Source organism: Mesoplodon densirostris, chromosome 16 (assembly GCF_025265405.1).
Source record: "Mesoplodon densirostris isolate mMesDen1 chromosome 16, mMesDen1 primary haplotype, whole genome shotgun sequence".
NCBI classification, from domain to species: domain Eukaryota; kingdom Metazoa; phylum Chordata; class Mammalia; order Artiodactyla; family Ziphiidae; genus Mesoplodon; species Mesoplodon densirostris.
Window position 1 is genome coordinate 84019935 of NC_082676.1, and position 18321 is coordinate 84038255.

The following is an 18321-nucleotide window of genomic DNA, read 5'->3' on the forward strand; positions in this document are numbered from 1 at the left end:
TTGGTTAACTTTATTTCTCTGTATGTTTACATTAAAAAAAAATTCACACAAATAAAACACCTTGATAAAAAGTATGAATTACCTGATAACCTTTATTCAGGAAGTGAGAGTAATTCTGAAGCAGTGCTTCGTGAGATGCATCAGACAATGCCTTTGTTTCCAGCGTGTGCAAGGATGCTGCCCCGTCCTGTGCTCCCCTAAGGCACCTGTTAAGATGTCATCCTGGTGGGCCACAAGATGGTGGCAGCATCTTAGCCAGCTTTACAGTTACTTGGGCAGAATGACTGCAGGAGGCACGGACACTTCATGAATCAGGTGGCGCTGAAGTCCCAGATCCTCGCTCTATGCACTGTGCTCCCCAACGAATGATCCCAGCCTGTGTTTGATTTACATGCCCAGAAACAAGTGTGAGACCCCCACCCATCCCCAGCTTGGGCAGCAAGGAGTCTGCTCCACTGAGGACACGATTTCCTACCCTTCCTCCACACTATCAGAATCTTCCAAGGAGGATGAAAGCAGAAACAAAACTAGGATGCCAGAAAGAAAGGTACTCTGATACACAAAAGCAAAGACATGCGGCGGGTCGGGGGGTGGGAATGAGAGAAAGACAGGAGGTTAAACTATGCAGTTACACTGCTTATTTGGAAACATGTTACGAGACACACTAGATAAAAGTAAAACCCATCCAGCTCCCTTCCTCCACAAGATATTTTAATGCAGCAAGCAAGAAGACTACATCCTTCTTGTAGTAAGCACTGTTAGTATTCAACACTTTAACATTTATGGTGCATCACATAAAAACAAAGTCAAATGCTTTTGCATAAATCAAAAAAACACAGCAAACCAATACAATGGCAAAATCAGGAGGAAAATTCCAAATTTTCTAAAAAATACGGAGGGTTTTAGATTAAGTGGAGAACAAATGTTTGCAGCCCTATGTAGAGCTTTTGTTGCCAATCGAAAAACATAAAAACCCATCCTGACACAGGATGTTCCAAAAGCCTAATTCAGAAAAAGGACAGTTTATTCTATGTTTAGTAAAATGTTTATTTAGGATGGTAACACAAGATAAATCATGCCAAGAGCTCAGTGAAAACAAAACAAAAAACAAAAAAAGAGTAAAAGGAATGGCAATTGGTGCTGCCAGTTAAAAAAAAAAGTAAATCATTTTGCTATGCAAAAGTGATAGGAAAAATCGATTGAATCTGAGCATAGACACGGCTGTAGTCATCTTTTGTAACTATAAATTAAAGTGATAGGTAACTACTTGTGTTCCATTTCTCAGAGGAGTCCTAGATCCAAAATAATCACAAATGCTTCTTGCACCTCATGCTCGGACAGCAGGCAGCCCACAGCCCCTGCCCACCGAGTTCCTTAACAGCCTTGGGACAGTCTCAAACTGACACTTCTTAGCAGGGGAGGAGGGCAGGCACCTTTGGTGACTCTTAAATGAGACTCCATTGACATTCAGAATCTTAAAATTTTGGTAATGAAAACCTTAAGACTTGCAAGTCACCCTTACCAGCCTTAAATGTAGTGTTGTGACGTCCAAGGAAGGATTTCCACATCAGGTGGGAAGTGATTTGAACAGATGTACCAAACTGGACACAGTGTCTCAGATTTCAAACAAAGATAACTCATCTTTTGGCAAAAAATAAATATAGTGGAATGCAAGTTTGATAGATGGAGGAATATATAGTCTACCAACTGTCAAGGAGTATGATTTCATTGCAGACACAAAGAATCAACAATTTCAAAGAATTTTTTAAAAAGTTTGCACTTATTCCTCACAAAATCTTCACTTTTGCAACTACCCCAATTGAAGCTACACACTGACTTTATTAATACAGCATTAAGTTTCTTTGTGTAAAAAAATCTTTGTACATAGTAATAAAAAAAGATAAGGCAAGATGCACTAAACAGAAACCTTCTGGTTCTTTCCCTCTGGGTTCTTACAGAGCCATAGATGACTATCTGCAACAAAAGAGTTAAGTTTCTGATTTTCCATATGAAGCATCTTGTGCCTTTGCTGTGGTAAGAATTCTGTCCAAGCACCCTGAAGGACAGATGCTGGTCATGGTCTTTGGCACTTACGCTGGCAGACTGAGCTTCTTTCCCTTGAGTACTAGAATTTTCAAGAGAGGGAGAAAAAACAAAAGGTTACTGATCCTGACAAGCTCACAGTTTCTTCCTTCCCATTCCCAGAAGTCTGTCATACAAGATACTACATAGTAAGGTACAAGGAAATAAGCCTCTGGCAACCAACAGGCATCTGATTTTGGTGTCAATAAAGAAAGCCCTCTGAACTATGAAAATGTCATGCACACACAGACTGGAATTTTCTTCATGTATCTGGATGCCACAGCAATTGAATTTAAAAATAGTAATTCAATTGAAATTGTCACTAAATTCATAGCAGCTTTTTTTAAATCATGACTTTCTTTCCTAATTAACATGTACTGAAATATAACTGTTATGATATGTTGGATGTTAAAAAAGGAGATAAGATACATATGCCCTTATACCTAGCAATTCCACCATTAGGAATTTTATTGCATAGCCAGGATTCTTAGCCTGGTATCTGTGGTTGGGTTTCAGAAGCTCCTCAATTCCCTAAAACTCTACGCATATATTTGTGTGAATATGTTTAACTGTGCATTTTTTTCTCAGCAAGGACCATGGTTTTCATCAGATTTCTGTGACGTTCACACGTCCTCTATTCATACAAATGCAAAAATATACACATACAAGGAGGCTGATTTAAGCACTGGATTTTTAAGCCCGAACGCCCATGAACAGGGGGCTGCGTAAGTAAATGATGGGAATCCATACAATACTCTATTGCTATTAAAAATCATGTAGGTGTCTGGGAAAAAGAGCAGATTAGAGAGTAACATGTTCAGCTGAAATCATGTATCATTAAATCATTACATTTACTGAAGCATTAACAACGATTATCTCTGAGTGGCAGGATTCTGGGTGATTGTTTTCAGAATTATTAGTTCTGACTGATTTTACAATGAAAACGTGTCATTGTAGAAAACAATAATGTTACAGAAAAAGAAAAAAAAAAAAAAGACTGAAAACCCTGACCCAGAATTTAACTTGACAGTCATTAAAATGTTTCTCTGAAGCCAGTTCTGCTTTCTGAGCAAGTGTCAGATTAGGAGCATGCTAGGCAAGGGAGCCCCTAGAAGAACACACGGCCGTAGAACAAAGCTGGCAGGACACAGCCCAATGTACCTTTTGTAATGTACAAGTAGAAGAAGTCGCAGTATAGGATGGTCTGGACAACGCCGGCCACCACAGCGATGAGGTCAAAGAAGCCCTCAAAGTAGAAGCGCCAGATCCAGTTGACAAGATACAAAGCACGGTAGAGGCCCAGGAAGAACAGGTAGTGGGTGGTGATGGTCTCAGCCTCCCCGGTCTTGCTGATCATGAAGAGCTGTGGTAGGATAGCCACTGACTCGAGGTAAATGGAGAAGGTCCACAAAATCTGTAAGAGAAACAGCACGCTTTGGTCAGCATCCAGTGCCCGCCATGAGTTCACAGGAAACACTCTTGCTTTACCGTGAAGTAGCACAGAGAGGGGAATCTGGCATCAGAGCCCAGGACAGAGTAGCTCTGCAATTTAATAAATCACAGAAACTTCAGCCACAGATAAAAGGCACAGACACTCCCAGTGACAAGCTGGATAACCTGGACACCTCTACCTCTTGGACTTCCATCACCCTGTCTCTCCAGCGTTGCGTTCTTCAATTTTCTGGGACTCTATGTATATGCTGTTTCTCCTGCGTCAGCTTATCCCACTCCGAATCTAGGGTCCCTAATTTCTGCTTTCTGCCAGGGTTGACAAGACTGATGACTGGGCCCTTCCACTCCCTCACTGCTGGTTTTCCTCACCAACTGGGTCTCCTTTCCAGGCTATTTAAATCGTCTCACTATTTTTCTTATCCTTCAGGCTTTGTTAGCATGGTTAAATCAAAGGGGTAAGAAGTCAGAGTTGTAATCGTGCAAACTCTCTGCCCAACACAGCACTTTATTGACGCTGACGAAAGGAGGACTTGTGAGTAGTCCCTGGAGTGTTTCAAAACCCAGGCGCTCCCTGCACCATCAGAAGACCACCATCAGTGCGATAACTGAATCAAGCCCAGGACGCTCAGGGGTGGACGGAGCGCTTAGGAGCACTGGGGCACCATGCAAACTGCGCTTCCTAAAGACGAGGACTGAAGCAACGCTGCTTAGGCGATTCGCAGACGGCATCAATGAGCGAAGCCCGCACACGAAGAGTGGGAATGGGGAGAAGACAGTGTGCTCCACACACTCGGACAGGCAGCACACTGTGCTTGGAATCACAGAAGCCAAGTTTATATTCTAAAGGAGAGTCAGAGACACCCAAAGGGGTGTCTACCCTGGGTGCTTAATTCCTGCCCACGATTTATTTACACCAAACCATGTATGCCTGCCAACCCACCGCCCTGCCCCCCCCCCAAAAACCAAACCGAAACAGAGCCCCATTACCTGCAAATGCGTCTATTTCCCTAGGGAACCAGACAGGACTACTAACTAGCCTCTTAACTAACCTCAAGAGGAGAGAAGTCATGATTGACTAGAAAGGAGAGGCCTCCCACAGGGACCACCAGAAACTCCACTCGGAAAGTGTCATGATTTCCGTCGTAGGTTGCCTTAAATTTCATGTAGATCAGGTACACCGTGGCATAGGAGCAGGCGATGTAGATAAGCTACAAAGAAAAAAAAATACTGGGTCATCAGTATCTTAAAATTGCTCAAACTCTCTTGGCTGTCTACATCATCCATATGCGCGCGCGCGCGCACACACACACACACACACACACACACACACACACACACACGTATATATATATATTTTTTTAATTTAAAATATATACTTTTTTGGGATATACCGTTCTATAAGTCATATAACCACCACCACAATCAAGACACAGACCAGTCCTAACACCTCCGCCACCCCGAATTCCCTCATGCTGCCCCTGCAGAGTCAAGCCTTTCCCCCAGCCTAACCTCTGGCAATCACTGATGTGTTCTTGGTCCCTGCAGTTTTTGCCTTTTCTAGACTTCCATTCCATAAATAGAATCATAACCATATGTCAACTTTAAGATCAGCTTCTTTCAGTTAGCACGATTTGAGATCCAACTGTGTTGTCCTGTGTATTAAGAACTGGTCCCCCATATTTCTAAGCAACAGCCCATGTCTGGGTGCCACAGCTGTTCATCCACCCAGCAGTTAAAGGACAGGTGGGTTGTTCCCAGCTTGGGGGATGGTGGGTAGAGCTGCTGTGAACATTTGTGTACAGGCTTTTGTGTGAACGTAAGTTTTCATTTCTCTTGGGTAAATACCTACAAGTAGGATTGCTGGATCATATGTTAAGTGTTAAGTTTAACTTTACATAAGAGACTGCAAAGAATGTATTTTTAATCTCATTTTAAACTATTAGATAGTAGCTTTAGAAAAAAAGTGAAGGGGAAGTTCAATGCAGTTCAAAACCAAGGCACTTCCTTACGGCATGAAGATATTTCTGAGCTAATGCTTTATCTAAAGATAAGATAAACAATGTAACTCATGTTAAACCTTGCAATGATGGTTTTAACTTATATATTGTTGCTATGAAATTTTGCCTGGTAACATAACAAAAGCAAAACCAAACTAAGTGGTAATTTGTAAACACTGCTGCCTACATGTTCGTCTTTCACATTCAAAAGGTAAAACACGGGCTTCCCTGGTGGCGTGGTGGTTGAGAGTCTGCCTGCCAATGCAGGGGACACGGGTTCGTGCCCCGCTCCGGGAAGATCCCACGTGTCGCGGAGCAGCTGGGCCCGTGAGCCATGGCCGCTGAGCCTGCGCGTCCGGAGCCTGTGCTCCGCAACGGGAGAGGCCGCAACAGTGAGAGGCCCACGTACCGCAAAAAAAAAAAAAGGTAAAACACTATATATTCATCTGAACCCAAGGAAAAGTCTGATATTCTGAAATTACACCAATTTTCAGACTGCAGAATTTTAGGCTCAAGAAGCAAACGGCAATTCCAGCCTATAAACATACACAACCAGGATGTCAGCCGCGTGGCCTGGTGCTACTTCTCTCTAGGAAAGGCAACTTGTGAAACCTGATTAGGAAAACATTTGGGCAAAACAACTTCAGAGGAAAATGAGAGCAACCATCCAGTCCACATACGCTTAAACACAAAACAAAACAAAGACCTAAACTGTCCCTGGCATCTTATCATGAAGTTATATTTGCAAATAAATAGTCAACACGGTATCAATATTAAAATTGTTGATCACACCCATACACCAAGAAGTAATACACACACTCCCCTCCCCAATGCAAAATCAAGGAAGATCAATATCTCATACCATTAGAGGAGTTCTCTCCACATGAAAATATATGCATATATGTATATGAATAAAATAACACATAATCCACATGTATAAACAAAATACACACACATCTATGTACAGAGCCCCCCCCCCCCACAGAATATCCTGTGAAGGCACACGGTGGCCGGGGGTCCCTCCCCAGCCCCACTCCTGCAGCCAGCCCAGACTGAGCCCATAAAGGCTTAGCAGCCACTGGGAAAAGCAGCTGCTTTTCTCCTCTCACCAGTGCTCGGCATTTAAAGTAAAAAGCTATGAGCACATAAAACTTGGCTCTCACTGCCCTGATTTTCAGGACGTTATGTTTGGAAGCAACAATTAAGCAAGTAAGGATTCCTCTGAAAGCTAGGCGTCCTGGGGGGAAGGGGACTCTCACTCATACACCTCCAGTATCTACAGTTTTAACTTGCCTGCACAGCAAGCAAAGACCTAGGCTTTCTGTTTTGGGCAGCGCCATGCAGCTGGTGGGACCTTAGTCCCCCAGCAGGGATCGAACCCGGGCCCCTAGCAGTTTGGTGGTGAAAGCGCAGGGTCCTAGCCACTGGACTGCCGGGAATTCCCGGATCCAGCCATTTGTAAGGAAGCTAGTTATTTCCTGATCATGAGGCTCCCATCACTTAGTAATAAAGAATGGAATGACTACAGGCTCAAATTTTGCTTTGTCTACTTTGACCTGTGCTTATAAAAATGCTTTTGAACACAAAGTGTCGGGGGGAGTTGCTTTAAATACCACACCCATGGCTTTGAACGTTGCTTCCCTGGGTACCAATAACCAAGTGCCTACCACAGTGCCCAGCACACAGGTGTGGTTAAGCATTTGAAGAATGAGTGAATGAAATCAGACATCCTTTACACATGCTGAGAGCCCCATACTCTCCTTCATGGCACCAATCACAAACCGCAGTCATCCGTTTAGGACTGCTGTGATAGTCTGCTCTCCGCTGCCAGACTGAGCGCTCCTTGCTGCTGTCTGCCCCGCCCTCACTGCACCCTGGCGGTGCTCACCAAGTGTGAGGTCAGTGCCCGTGGGAAAGAACTGAGGCTGCCCGAAGTGTGGAGCGCGTACCACCAGTGGCACGCAAGAGGCTAGGTGGTATACAGACATTTTGTATTTTGAGAGTTAGACATTTGTTTCCATGCGGGGATATATGACACCAAAGTGTCATGGATAAATACTTAGGACAAGTTAAAAGGTTTAAAGTCCATATTAAGCAAATTATGGTGCAGATGTTGCTTAAGCACAGCAAAAGTAACACCCAGATGGCACACCCAGGCCCTCACAGAGCAGCAGGACAAGGCTGTGTGGCGAGAAGCCCCGGCTTTCGCTTCTCGTTCTGAACCAACTTGCTGGGTTTCCCAGGGAGTCTATAATTTCCCACTGCTTGAAAACATAATAGTCACCGCTCTTTCTTATAAGGTTTTCAAGAGCTTTAGAACTTTATCATAGTTGAGGAACTTAAGACTAGGAAATCTCTAAGTGTGAAGCACTTTCATTAAATAGATACTGCTTTGATATAGAAAAAAATTATGCTTAATGGTAACTATTCCTAGTTATATGTACTAGGTGGTCTAAAAGTGCTTACATCAAGAACAGCATATTTAGACATTATTCTTGAAGATGTTTAATTAAGTGCACAGGTGACATAAATTTAACAGTTTCCATAGGTCTGTGAATTATGGATAAAATACATTCCATTGGATGCCACACCATACCTTCATAGACGTATTATATAATGAAATAAATGAAGTAAAAAGATCCAGGTAACGAGTTGTGAAGACCAGTGCAAAGAGAAGCTGGCTTTTCCCAGAAATACCTAAAGAAACAAAAGGAAAGCATTAGAAATGCCTCCAAGAGCGTTATGATTCTTGTAGACAACACCGTGCAGGAAACGCAGGAAAGCGGGACACCAGGGGTCAAGGCTGATGGTCGGGATGACTCTAAATAAATGACAGCAGTTCCAGTTTTTCTTTCCCTTAACATTCTTGAACAGAACCGTTTGGGAAGGTTCTAACAACTTTTCTGTCTTACTAATGATGGGTGACCATAGGAAAGTGACTTAATTATGCCAGCTCCAATATACCAGGATGTGCATTGTTCAAATGAACATTAAACTTCTCAAATATCTCTAAGCAGGAAGAAATTTATTTCAAAAACCCTGCTGTTACTCAGTGTTGTAACTTGTCTGTTACCTTTAGTATCTTTCCATTTTAAAACAGTATCTCGTGGTGACAAATCTTTCGAGGATGGGGCTGGATCTACCTGGATTAAGGAACCCTGTGGGGGACAGTGCTTCAGGGCAGAGTCTGAGCAGTAATCCCCCTGGATTGGCCTCCCAAGGTGACTTCTTTTGTGAGGGCAGCATTTACTTCGACAGGTTAAAAACTTAAAAAAAAAGTTCTCTTAGATGAATCACACAACCAATCTCAGACTCACATAAAAATACTCCTGGATGCTATGGCAACAAGAGGGTGGGAACCTGCTAGTCTCCCAAAGAGCAGTCTTCTACTGTTTTCACATTTTGAAACTGTTTCTCCCTCCAGAGCACTGTTGTGGCACATGGAGACACAGCCGGGGACATCTAGTAGGTCAGGTGGAGTGTACCTGACATCTGGATTTGGCCAAATATTTGTGTGACAACAGACTGTGAACTGTGCGTTTCAGAGGTTGGAGAAGGAGCGAATTCATTAAGGAAACTGAGTCTTATTAGGTGTCAGAGCCGGCCCAACCTCACTTACATTGCAAACTTCACACCATCAGACATTTAAGCAAATTTGTATTTGGCAGAAATGTCACTGCAGCCAAATCATTAGCAATATTCTTCCAGAATGTGAAAATCACATCGTTTTAAATGATATTTTACAAACAACACTACTTTACAAAACAATTTTATAGCCTGTTGAAGCGAAAAGCCTGGATCTAAAAATGTTACTTTCTACGTATGCATAACTGCAGTTCCAACCTATTCACAAAAATACCTAAATAGAAACCGAAGAAAAAGTTGACTCTAACCTCCTGGATCCATCAGTAGTAACCAATTTCAAGCGCCAATGGTGGAGATACAGATAGTCAGCCTGCCCCTTCTAGCCTTTTCTCCAGTAATAGAGAACTTTTTTTTCTTATCAAAGATCAGTGTTCCAAAGGAGAAACAATGAGGCTGCCATTGACATAGAGAAGATGGGAGAGAGAAGACAAGATGGGGGGAAAAGGACAGGGAGCGTGCAGTTCACGTCTGGTGATTGTTGAAGCCTTGAGTGAGGAATTTCCAGTTCATTTTCTTTTTTTTTTTTTTTTGCGGTACGCGGGCCTCTCACTGCTGTGGCCTCTCCCGTTGCGGAGCACAGGCTCCGGACGCGCAGGCTCAGCGGCCATGGCTCACGGGCCCAGCCGCTCCGCGGCATGTGGGATCCTCCCGGACTGGGGCACGAATCCGTGTCCCCTGCATCGGCAGGTAGACTCTCAACCACTGCACCACCAGGGAAGCCCCAGTTCATTTTCTATATGGTCCTTTCCAATATTTTAAATAAAAAATTATGGAATACACATGGGCAAATTTTGTTGTAAAGGGTTTATTCTAATGGAACTTTGGAAGCCAGGCAAATTTGAAATTTGTCCTCATTTTCAGCATTACTATACTAAACATGAGGGACTATCACATTGCTTTTACCACTCCCCTTTGCGACCCAAGTCACGTCACTTCCTCTGGGAAGCCATCTTTGAAGGCACCCTCCCTCACTGCTGTTTATTCGCTCAGCAAGTGTATACTGGGAACTACTTCATGCCAGCTGCTGCCCTAGCTCTTGTTACAGTGCTTATAAAATACACTGTGATTACCTGGTTGCCCGTCTCCCTCTCCCCCAAACCCCCACCAGACACAGAGATCTCCGAAGGCCGGGGTCATGCCTTATTCCACTTCGTGTCCTCTGTGCTGAGCACCGGGCCTGACACACAGCAGGGCCCAGAAAATACTTGCTGAATGAATGAGCAAATGGAAAAAAGAAAATGTAATTCATTTTATTTTCATGTCATGGGGGTAAACTCTCATTTTATGGTATTTGGGGGTAACACTTCCAAAGAGTTTCTAAGTCATACTGTGTCTCTATGACTGTAAATAGGCGACATGCTCTGGGCTCTGCCCTCATTTACTGCCAGCCAGAGGGTGGGGCAGAGGCGCAGGGGACGGGCAGCGAGTGGCCTGCAGCTCGTCCCATGGTGCAGGATCCATGCAGGAACCGCCATGCTGGAAACCTGAGTGTGCTTACACAGTTTTACCCCATTCTTCCTGGCCTGGGATCCTGATTAGCAGGTAGCAGCTTTTCCCTTTAAAACAGAAAAACTGTTCTGTCTTCCCAGGAAGGCAGGGATCCCAGCTAAGAGAGATCAGGCAGGGGCAGGAATCTCCTTGCAGGGGGAACACTTGCTATAAGCCAGAGGGGCTCCCACGGTCAGTGTCTGTGTTGAGACCAAAGCACGCGAAGGCTATCGGTAACAAGCTCTCAAGAACACTCACTCTGAATGTTTCTGTAACAGCCATCCCAATACCAAATGCACCAAATATCCAGAGTGAGGAGTATAGCTTGTAAAATGGAAACCAGTCATTAAACTTAACACCACTCCTGTCTTTTCCCACTGGGCCAAGTTAAGTTTAATAAAAGCCTACAACTAAATACTCCACTGTATGTTACTTTAAATTAAGCTGGTTAAAAGCTGCACTTCTCATATTCCCATTGTTTACAGAACAAAGCCCTCGACCAAACAGAAAAGCGTTCAATGAATTATTTTTGTCCTGGCAACAGCTGGGATGCAACCAAGCATTGTAGGTCAGACTACCAGGATAATCTGCATGGCAGCATTCAACAAGGGTCCCAGGCACCATGCTCTGATCCATTGTCTCAAAGGACCCAGATGCTCTCCTAACGGCCATTAACTTACCCTGGAACCAGCAGCCCAACAGTCAGCACCTGACTCATAACACAGCTCTTGGGACTTGGGGAAAGAGAGGCTTTGGAGCCAGAAGGTTTGGGTTCAAGCTCAGCACTTGAATGCACCAGGTAAGTCAGGGCCCATTACATTCTTGGCCCCCCTAAACCTCACTTTCTGCATCTGTCAAATGGGGACAAATTATGCCAAATTGTGGGACTACTGGAAAAACTGTTTTTGATTATACCTGCCATGCTGCAAATGCTCAATAAATGACAGCTATTACTATGTATCGCTTTGCCATCTTGTTTTCAGAGAAATCTATGCTATTTTATTAAAAATACCAACTGGACTAACATACATGGAATAAAAATCAAAAGGACCTTTTTAACACCCCTCCCACCTCCATTTTAAGTGTAATGTTCCAGGCTTTTTGTTAAAGCCGCTTTTTATATGTGTATTTATATGTGTACCCAAACGTTTGCCCCTTAAAATGGGGCCGTACAATCTCTTGCTTTACAATTTGCCCTGTTAACTCAGTGTTTCAGATATACCTTCTCCTGTTAATACTTCTAGCTCATTCTTTTTAATGGCTGCATAGTGCTCCATAGTGTGCAGGTACCGACATTTGTGTGACCCTTCCACTAACGGACATTTGAGTTGTGTACGATTTTTGTTCTTATAAATACTGCATGAACATCTTTGTATCTATAAACAGTGTTTTGTATTTATTTATGTACAACAAACATCTTTATACCTATATATAGTTTGTTCTCACATATGACAATTTCTGTAGTTCAAATTCCCTAGAAATGCTGGGATAAAATAAACACTTTGTTTTGAAATACTGTCAAATTTCCTCTACATAGGCTGTGCCAATTTACATATTCCTTAACACCAGATGAGAATACGCCTTACTTCACACCCTTGCCTACATTAGATCTTGTAAACCTCTGACTTTTTCCCACCCAGCAGCAAATGATGGCATGCACTGCTATTTTAATATCCAAGTTCCTAACTACTAGTGAGGCAAGGCATTCTTTCATGCTTAACTGGCCTTCTGTTGTTCTTCTGTGAACGGCCAACATTGCCCATTTATCTATCAGGTTGGTTTTTTTAATTTGTAGGAGTATTTTATTATGGATATTAACCTTCTGTCACTTAGATATATTGCAGATTATTTCTCTCAGTTTATTATCTTTTAACTTTGATGATATTCTGAATTAGTAAGTTAATTTGGGGAGACAAATCATCTTGCTTCCTCACCAGCCTGCCTGGTCCTATCCAGGACATTGGTATGAACATACATTCAAGGTCACCTTCTATGTCCATTAGCAAAGTTTCATACTTTTCCTCATAGAGGTCTTATACCCTCCTTGTTGGGAAATTAAGGGAGCCTTCCCTAGGGTCTTTCTTGCCACTTCACATCCATAGAATTTACTGCCTATATGGTTTGATACCCTGTGTTTTTATCTTTTTATATATGTCTTATTATTTCAACTAAATTGCAGCTTTCTTGAGAGCAGAAACTTTGACAGCAACAAGCTGCTGCTCTGGACTGTGTCCCCAGTGGCTTGCACATGGTGGGTGGTCAGTAAGTGAGAATGATTACTCACGAGACTGGCACTCAAAAGAACAAAGGTGACAGCTGCTACCAAGAGGGAGCTGGGAACGTGAGGCAAAAGCTTCCTGAAGTACTCAGTGACAATAAAAGAGGAGGTCTTTTCCATGTACTTCAAAAATATAAACTGTCACAACAAGGACATACTGTATAGCACAGGGAACTATACTCAATATCTTATAATAATCTATAAGGGAAAAGATCCTTGAAAAGAATATATATGTATACACATACACACACACACACACACACATATATATATATGAATCACTTTGCTGTACACCTGAAACTAAAACACCGTAAACTAACCACACTTCAATAAACAAAACAAAAAACAAAAAAAGAGGGAAAAAACGCCCCACACCTGGAAAAGCAACTACAAAAATCAATCAATCAATCAAAATACCAGACACTGCGTACTACTTAAGACAATTTAAGACGAAATATGTTAAAACCTAAAACTTCAACACATTTAAGAGCCAAGAAAATGGCTGCTTTTTGTAAATTAGATACATTCACTGCAAAAAAAACTATCTCCTAATAAATTCAAAATATAAAGGTAAATATATATACATATATATACACACACACACACATATATATAAACTGTCCAATTACAAGCAATGCAGGGACACTGTACATTACTGTCATCTTCAGGAGAATGAAAAGTCTGCAACTTACATGACAACAGCTAACAACAATCTAAGCAGTAGGTGGAGGACAATCTAAGCAGTAGGTGGAGGAGGGAAGGGGAGGACATGGGGAGGATGGCTGGGAGCCTTGGAGCTCAGAAGAACTCCACTAGTACTTTAAGCACAATAGATACAGTACCAATAATAACTATCAGCCTACAGGAAAATGTAGATAGGAAATCCTTCACCTACAAGCCAAGGCTTGTTCTCCCAACACTACCCAGGCCAGTGTTGAAGACAATAAAGTGACAACTTGAGCATACTGTGGATCCAGCTGCAGTCATAGTCCAGGAAGATGAGGAACTCACACTTCATTTGGGTGTCCCTGTCATGACAACGGCAGACACCGGAGGATGCCAGTTCAAACTAAACCAAGATCAACTCCCCTGCCCTCACTTTAGAATAGGTCCTTCAAAAAAATAAATAAATAAAATAAAATAAAATAAAATAGGTCCTTCAAGGCAGTTGTTCAAGAAAACAGAATCTTCCTCACTCACCTGTCTCATTCATCCCTTACCCTAAGGAGAAAAAGCCCTGTGGTTCTATAGCTGCACCTATGCTTGTTTTTATTTATTTGTTTGTTTGTTTATTTATGGCTGTGTTGGGTCTTCGTTGCTGCACACAGGCTTTCTCTAGTCACGGCAAGCGGGGGCTACTCCTCGTTGCGGTGTGCAGGCTTCTCACTGCAGTGGCTTCTCTTGTTGCAGAGCACAGGCTCTAGGTGCATGGGCTTCAGTAGTTATGGCAAGCGGGCTCAGTAGTTGTGGCACACAGTCTCTAGAGCACAGGCTCAGTAGTTGTGGCGCAGGGGCTTAGTTGCTCCACGGCATGTGGGATCTTCCCAGACCAGGGCTCGAACCCGTGTCCCCTGCATTGGCAGGCGGATTCTTAACCACTGCACCACCAGGGAAGTAGCAGCTGCAGCTGTGTTCAAAACAAATGCCAAAATCCTAAAATGAACCCCAATACCAGTATTTTCAAAGTGAGAAACACAACCTGAATGTACACGTCTCCTATTTTAGTTGAGAACCTCTTATCAAACTCTTACTCTTTCAAAAGTCTCTAAACAACTTTAAATTAGGATGGAAAAACAAGGCAGCTAGTCAAATTCAGAATTTAATTCTGAATAAATGATCTTGGTGATTTTGATTTTTACAAGGCCAGGAAATCTCACATATAAGAACTAAAATGATCCTAAGTCTGATAAAGAGGATAGTTTAATAACTATTGGAATACTGGGCAAACGCACACAAACTTAACTCACCTATTTACCGTCCTTATTATTCTGGCTGAAGTATTTTATATTTTCCTAAATGCTCCTAAATCTCCCAAATAAGAACATTTAAAAATGTTCTAAATGAATATTTAAAAACAAACAAAATAGCAAACCTCCTTACTTTCTCCTATTACTCAAGGTTCCCTTAAGAATTCTATATTCAGCATTGCACTAACTTCTCCGCAACATCTTAGTTTAGATACACATTTAGGAGATCGCGTGCTTCAACATTTAATGACTTGACAGAGGAGGGGATTCTGAGGAACATATGCAGGATAAAAAGATTCACACAAAGATTTTGGAGCAAAAATAAAGATTACCAGGAACATTTTCTGGTGGGGGATGGGCAAAATGGGTGAAGGTAGTCAAAAGGTAAATCCTGGGGATGTAACATACAGTGGTTAACTGTAGTTAGCAACACTGTATCGTATGTTTGAAAGTTGCTAAGAGAGTAGATCTTCAAAGTTCTCATCGCAAGAAAAAAATGTAGCTATGTGTGGTGATGGGTGTTAACTAAACTTACTGTGGTAATCATTTCACACTACACATATCAAATTTTTACCTTGTACACCTAAAACTAATATAATGTTATATGTCAATTACAGCTCAATAAAGCAGGCATAAAAAATAACATTTCCTGAGTGCAACAGAAAATGACCTAAACTACTCACCTGAATAATTTTGAATGAACAAAATTATTCAGGCCAAATAGATACTTATTCAAATCCTTAATTGTGAGTTACTGATCACCTGTGTTCCAACCCTGGCACTAATTTTCTCACCTCCCTGAGCCTCAGTTCCCTGGTCCACGGAATGGGGGCAACGGCACTCGCCTCATAAGGTTATTTCAAGGACTACATGGGATAAGCCATGTAAGGTACTTAGCTCACTACCTAATACATAGCAAGCGCTTAAATGTCAGCTATCACAATCGCTGAAATTACTTCGCTGTCATTGGAAATCATACAACTGAACCTCTCAGAAATATACATAAATTGAGAGATCACCTCCAAGCCAAACACACCAGCTTCAGTACATGGACTTTGTCACATCCATTTTGATTGTTCAAAGGTCTTTTTTGGTTTTGCTTACTTCCTGGATTTCAGCTATGCTCCAGGGAGACAGGTGAGGCCTGAAGACAGCAGCAAAAGATGTGGTGTTCCTCGACAGGTGAAAATATTTAGAAATCAGTCAGGTAAATGGAATCTCTGCCACCCAGGTCCTTTGGGACCCCATCTTTCACTGTCTCTGCAAAAATTAAGTTCTTTAATTCATCAAACGTTATTATACTGAGGCCATGGCATCAAAAATATGTTTAAGGAAGACGCTGTAATTTTAAGAAATCATTTAAAATTCGCCATTCTTAAACTTTTAGGGTTAATGAAATGCAAAACCCCGCAACTACTAGCCGGGAAAGATTTGTCTCACTGCCTCCCAGCAGTGTGAGCATGAAATGTGTACTCCAGAGGAGCGAGCCGCCAACTCACTGGTGACGTGGAGTGAGGAATTACAGGAGACCACATGAGACCTCGGCGGTTGCCGGCGCCCGCCGCAGGTTGAAGAGAACCCGTTATTAGATGAAGGCACTCGGAGTTTGTCTGACAAACTAGATCGTCCCTCAAAGCAGCATTAACTGCCCCAAGAAATTCGCTTAGAGACCTCCCCATACCCCCTCCCGTGGCAGGCTCACGTGATCCTGGACCCGAGAGCTGGGGTGTAACCCACAGGACTCTAGGGACAGGCCTACCCGGACACCCTAACGTAAAGGCCAGTCCTCGAAGGGGCAGGGTGGGGAGCAGGGTGACCTCTCCCCACACTAGCCCCACCTACCGGGCTGGGTAGTCTGCCACGTCAGGCCGAGCCGCCGCCGTCCTGCCCATCCTCCTCCCGCGCGTCCCATTGATTCGCGGGCTCCCCGCACCTCGGGACCCCCAGCACAGGCGCTCGGAGAAGCGCCCACTAAAGCCGCGGACGGAGGCCGCGCCTGCCGGACCCCCGCCCCCCCATCCAAACTTTTCAGAGAGAACAAGGCCCCGCGCTGTCCAGTTGGCGCCTCCCCCGCTCCGACGGCTCAAGTTCGCAAGCCGACCAAGTGCAGAGCTGGGCCCAGCGCCGCGACACCTCGCCCGGGCCTGAGCTTCCACCCCGAGGGGCCGCAGGCTCCCCCCGGGCCCCGCCGCCCGCCAGGCCGGCCGAGGGGGTGTGTCGGGCCGGCGCAGGCCCGCGGGCCGTGGGGCAGCCGAGGTCGCCTGGTCCTCCCAGAGACCCGGCCCCACGCCCGAGCCTCTCCCGGGCCTCGCCCGCCGCTTACCGGCGCAGGAGCGCGTCTTCCAGATCTTCAGCAGCAGGATGACGATGGCCGCCAGGTGGGACAGGTCCCCGGTCAGCCGGAAAATGTTCATGGCGGCGGCGGTCTGCGCGGCGGGCCCAGGCTCCGCAGCTCAGGCAGCGGCGGCGGCGGCGGCCACAGACAGGAAGCTGCGAAGATGGCGAGAGCGAGCGCGACGTGGCCAGGGACGTGGCCGAACTGCCGGCGCGCGCGCGGGGCAGTTTGGGAGAGCGGGCGGCCGCCACGCCTCGCCCTGCCCCGCCCCTTAAAGGGGACGCTCCGAGAGCAGGCCGGGAGGGAGAGCAGGCTCCGGGGGCCCCCCTACCCAGGACCCCGACTGCTTGCGAACTTCCCCCTGCCGGGTTTCCGGGTTCCCCTCGGGTGCCAGCGATTTCCTTTAATTTTTGAAATGACACTTTCTTGTGGGGGATTTTTTTTCTCCTCCCACTGATCTTAAGAGCTCTATAGGCTTACTGTATGAAAAAGTATGAGGGGGGAAAAATTAATGTGATTGCATCACTCAAGATAAGGTGGATATTGGGGTGTCGGGGAGGGTGCGGCTTATGCGGGGATCTGAAGATTTTACCATTCTGGGGACTCTCTTTGACAAAGAGTGTGCAAATTAGGTAGAAAACGAACATTTCTGTAGGATGTGAAAATAAATCACAAGAAATTACTAACGGAACGAAGCTGACAAACAGGATACGCTGCATAATTTGCGGGGCTCAGTGCAAAATAAAAACGTGGGTTCACTGATTGTTCAAAAGCAGGAAAAAAAAAACCTGCTGCTAAAGTTTCTAAAATATAAACCTTTCCCCTTTATTTTATTTATTTATTTTTGCGGTACGCGGGCCTCTCACTGTTGTGGCCTCTCCTGTTGCGGAGCACAGGCTCCGGACGCACAGGCTCAGCGGCCACGGCTCACGGGCCCAGCCGCTCCGCGGCATGTGGGATCTTCGCGGACAGGGGCACGAACCCGTGTCCTCTGCATCGGCGGGCGGACTCTCAACCACTGCGCCACCAGGGAAGCCCTCCCCTTTATTTTACAGTCTCTCTCGACTTGCTTCCTGT

At 44.3% G+C, this 18321-nt stretch overlaps 1 protein-coding gene across 1 annotated transcript; it reads right to left on the reverse strand.

Moving 5' to 3' along the window:
- Positions 1 to 67: 67 nt before the first annotated feature.
- On the reverse strand, positions 68 to 17456 carry KDELR2 (KDEL endoplasmic reticulum protein retention receptor 2). Its single transcript, XM_060119950.1, has 5 exons — positions 17233 to 17456; positions 8128 to 8228; positions 4584 to 4742; positions 3244 to 3496; positions 68 to 2125 (listed from the first exon to the last, which is right to left on the reverse strand). The coding sequence occupies exons 1-5, from the start codon at positions 17321 to 17323 to the stop codon at positions 2091 to 2093; spliced, it is 639 nt and encodes a 212-aa protein (XP_059975933.1). The 5' UTR covers positions 17324 to 17456; the 3' UTR covers positions 68 to 2090.
- Positions 17457 to 18321: the final 865 nt, after the last annotated feature.

Coding starts and splice junctions, on each gene's coding strand:
- KDELR2 (XM_060119950.1), bottom strand. CDS start 17,323: ATGAACATTTTCCGGCTGACCGGGGACCTGTCCCACCTGGCGGCCATC. Junction 8,229..17,232: donor GAAGACGCGCTCCTGCGCCG/GTAAGCGGCGGG, acceptor TTGTTTCTTTAG/GTATTTCTGGGAAAAGCCAG. Junction 3,497..4,583: donor ATGACTTCTCTCCTCTTGAG/GTTAGTTAAGAG, acceptor TTTCTCTTACAG/ATTTTGTGGACCTTCTCCAT.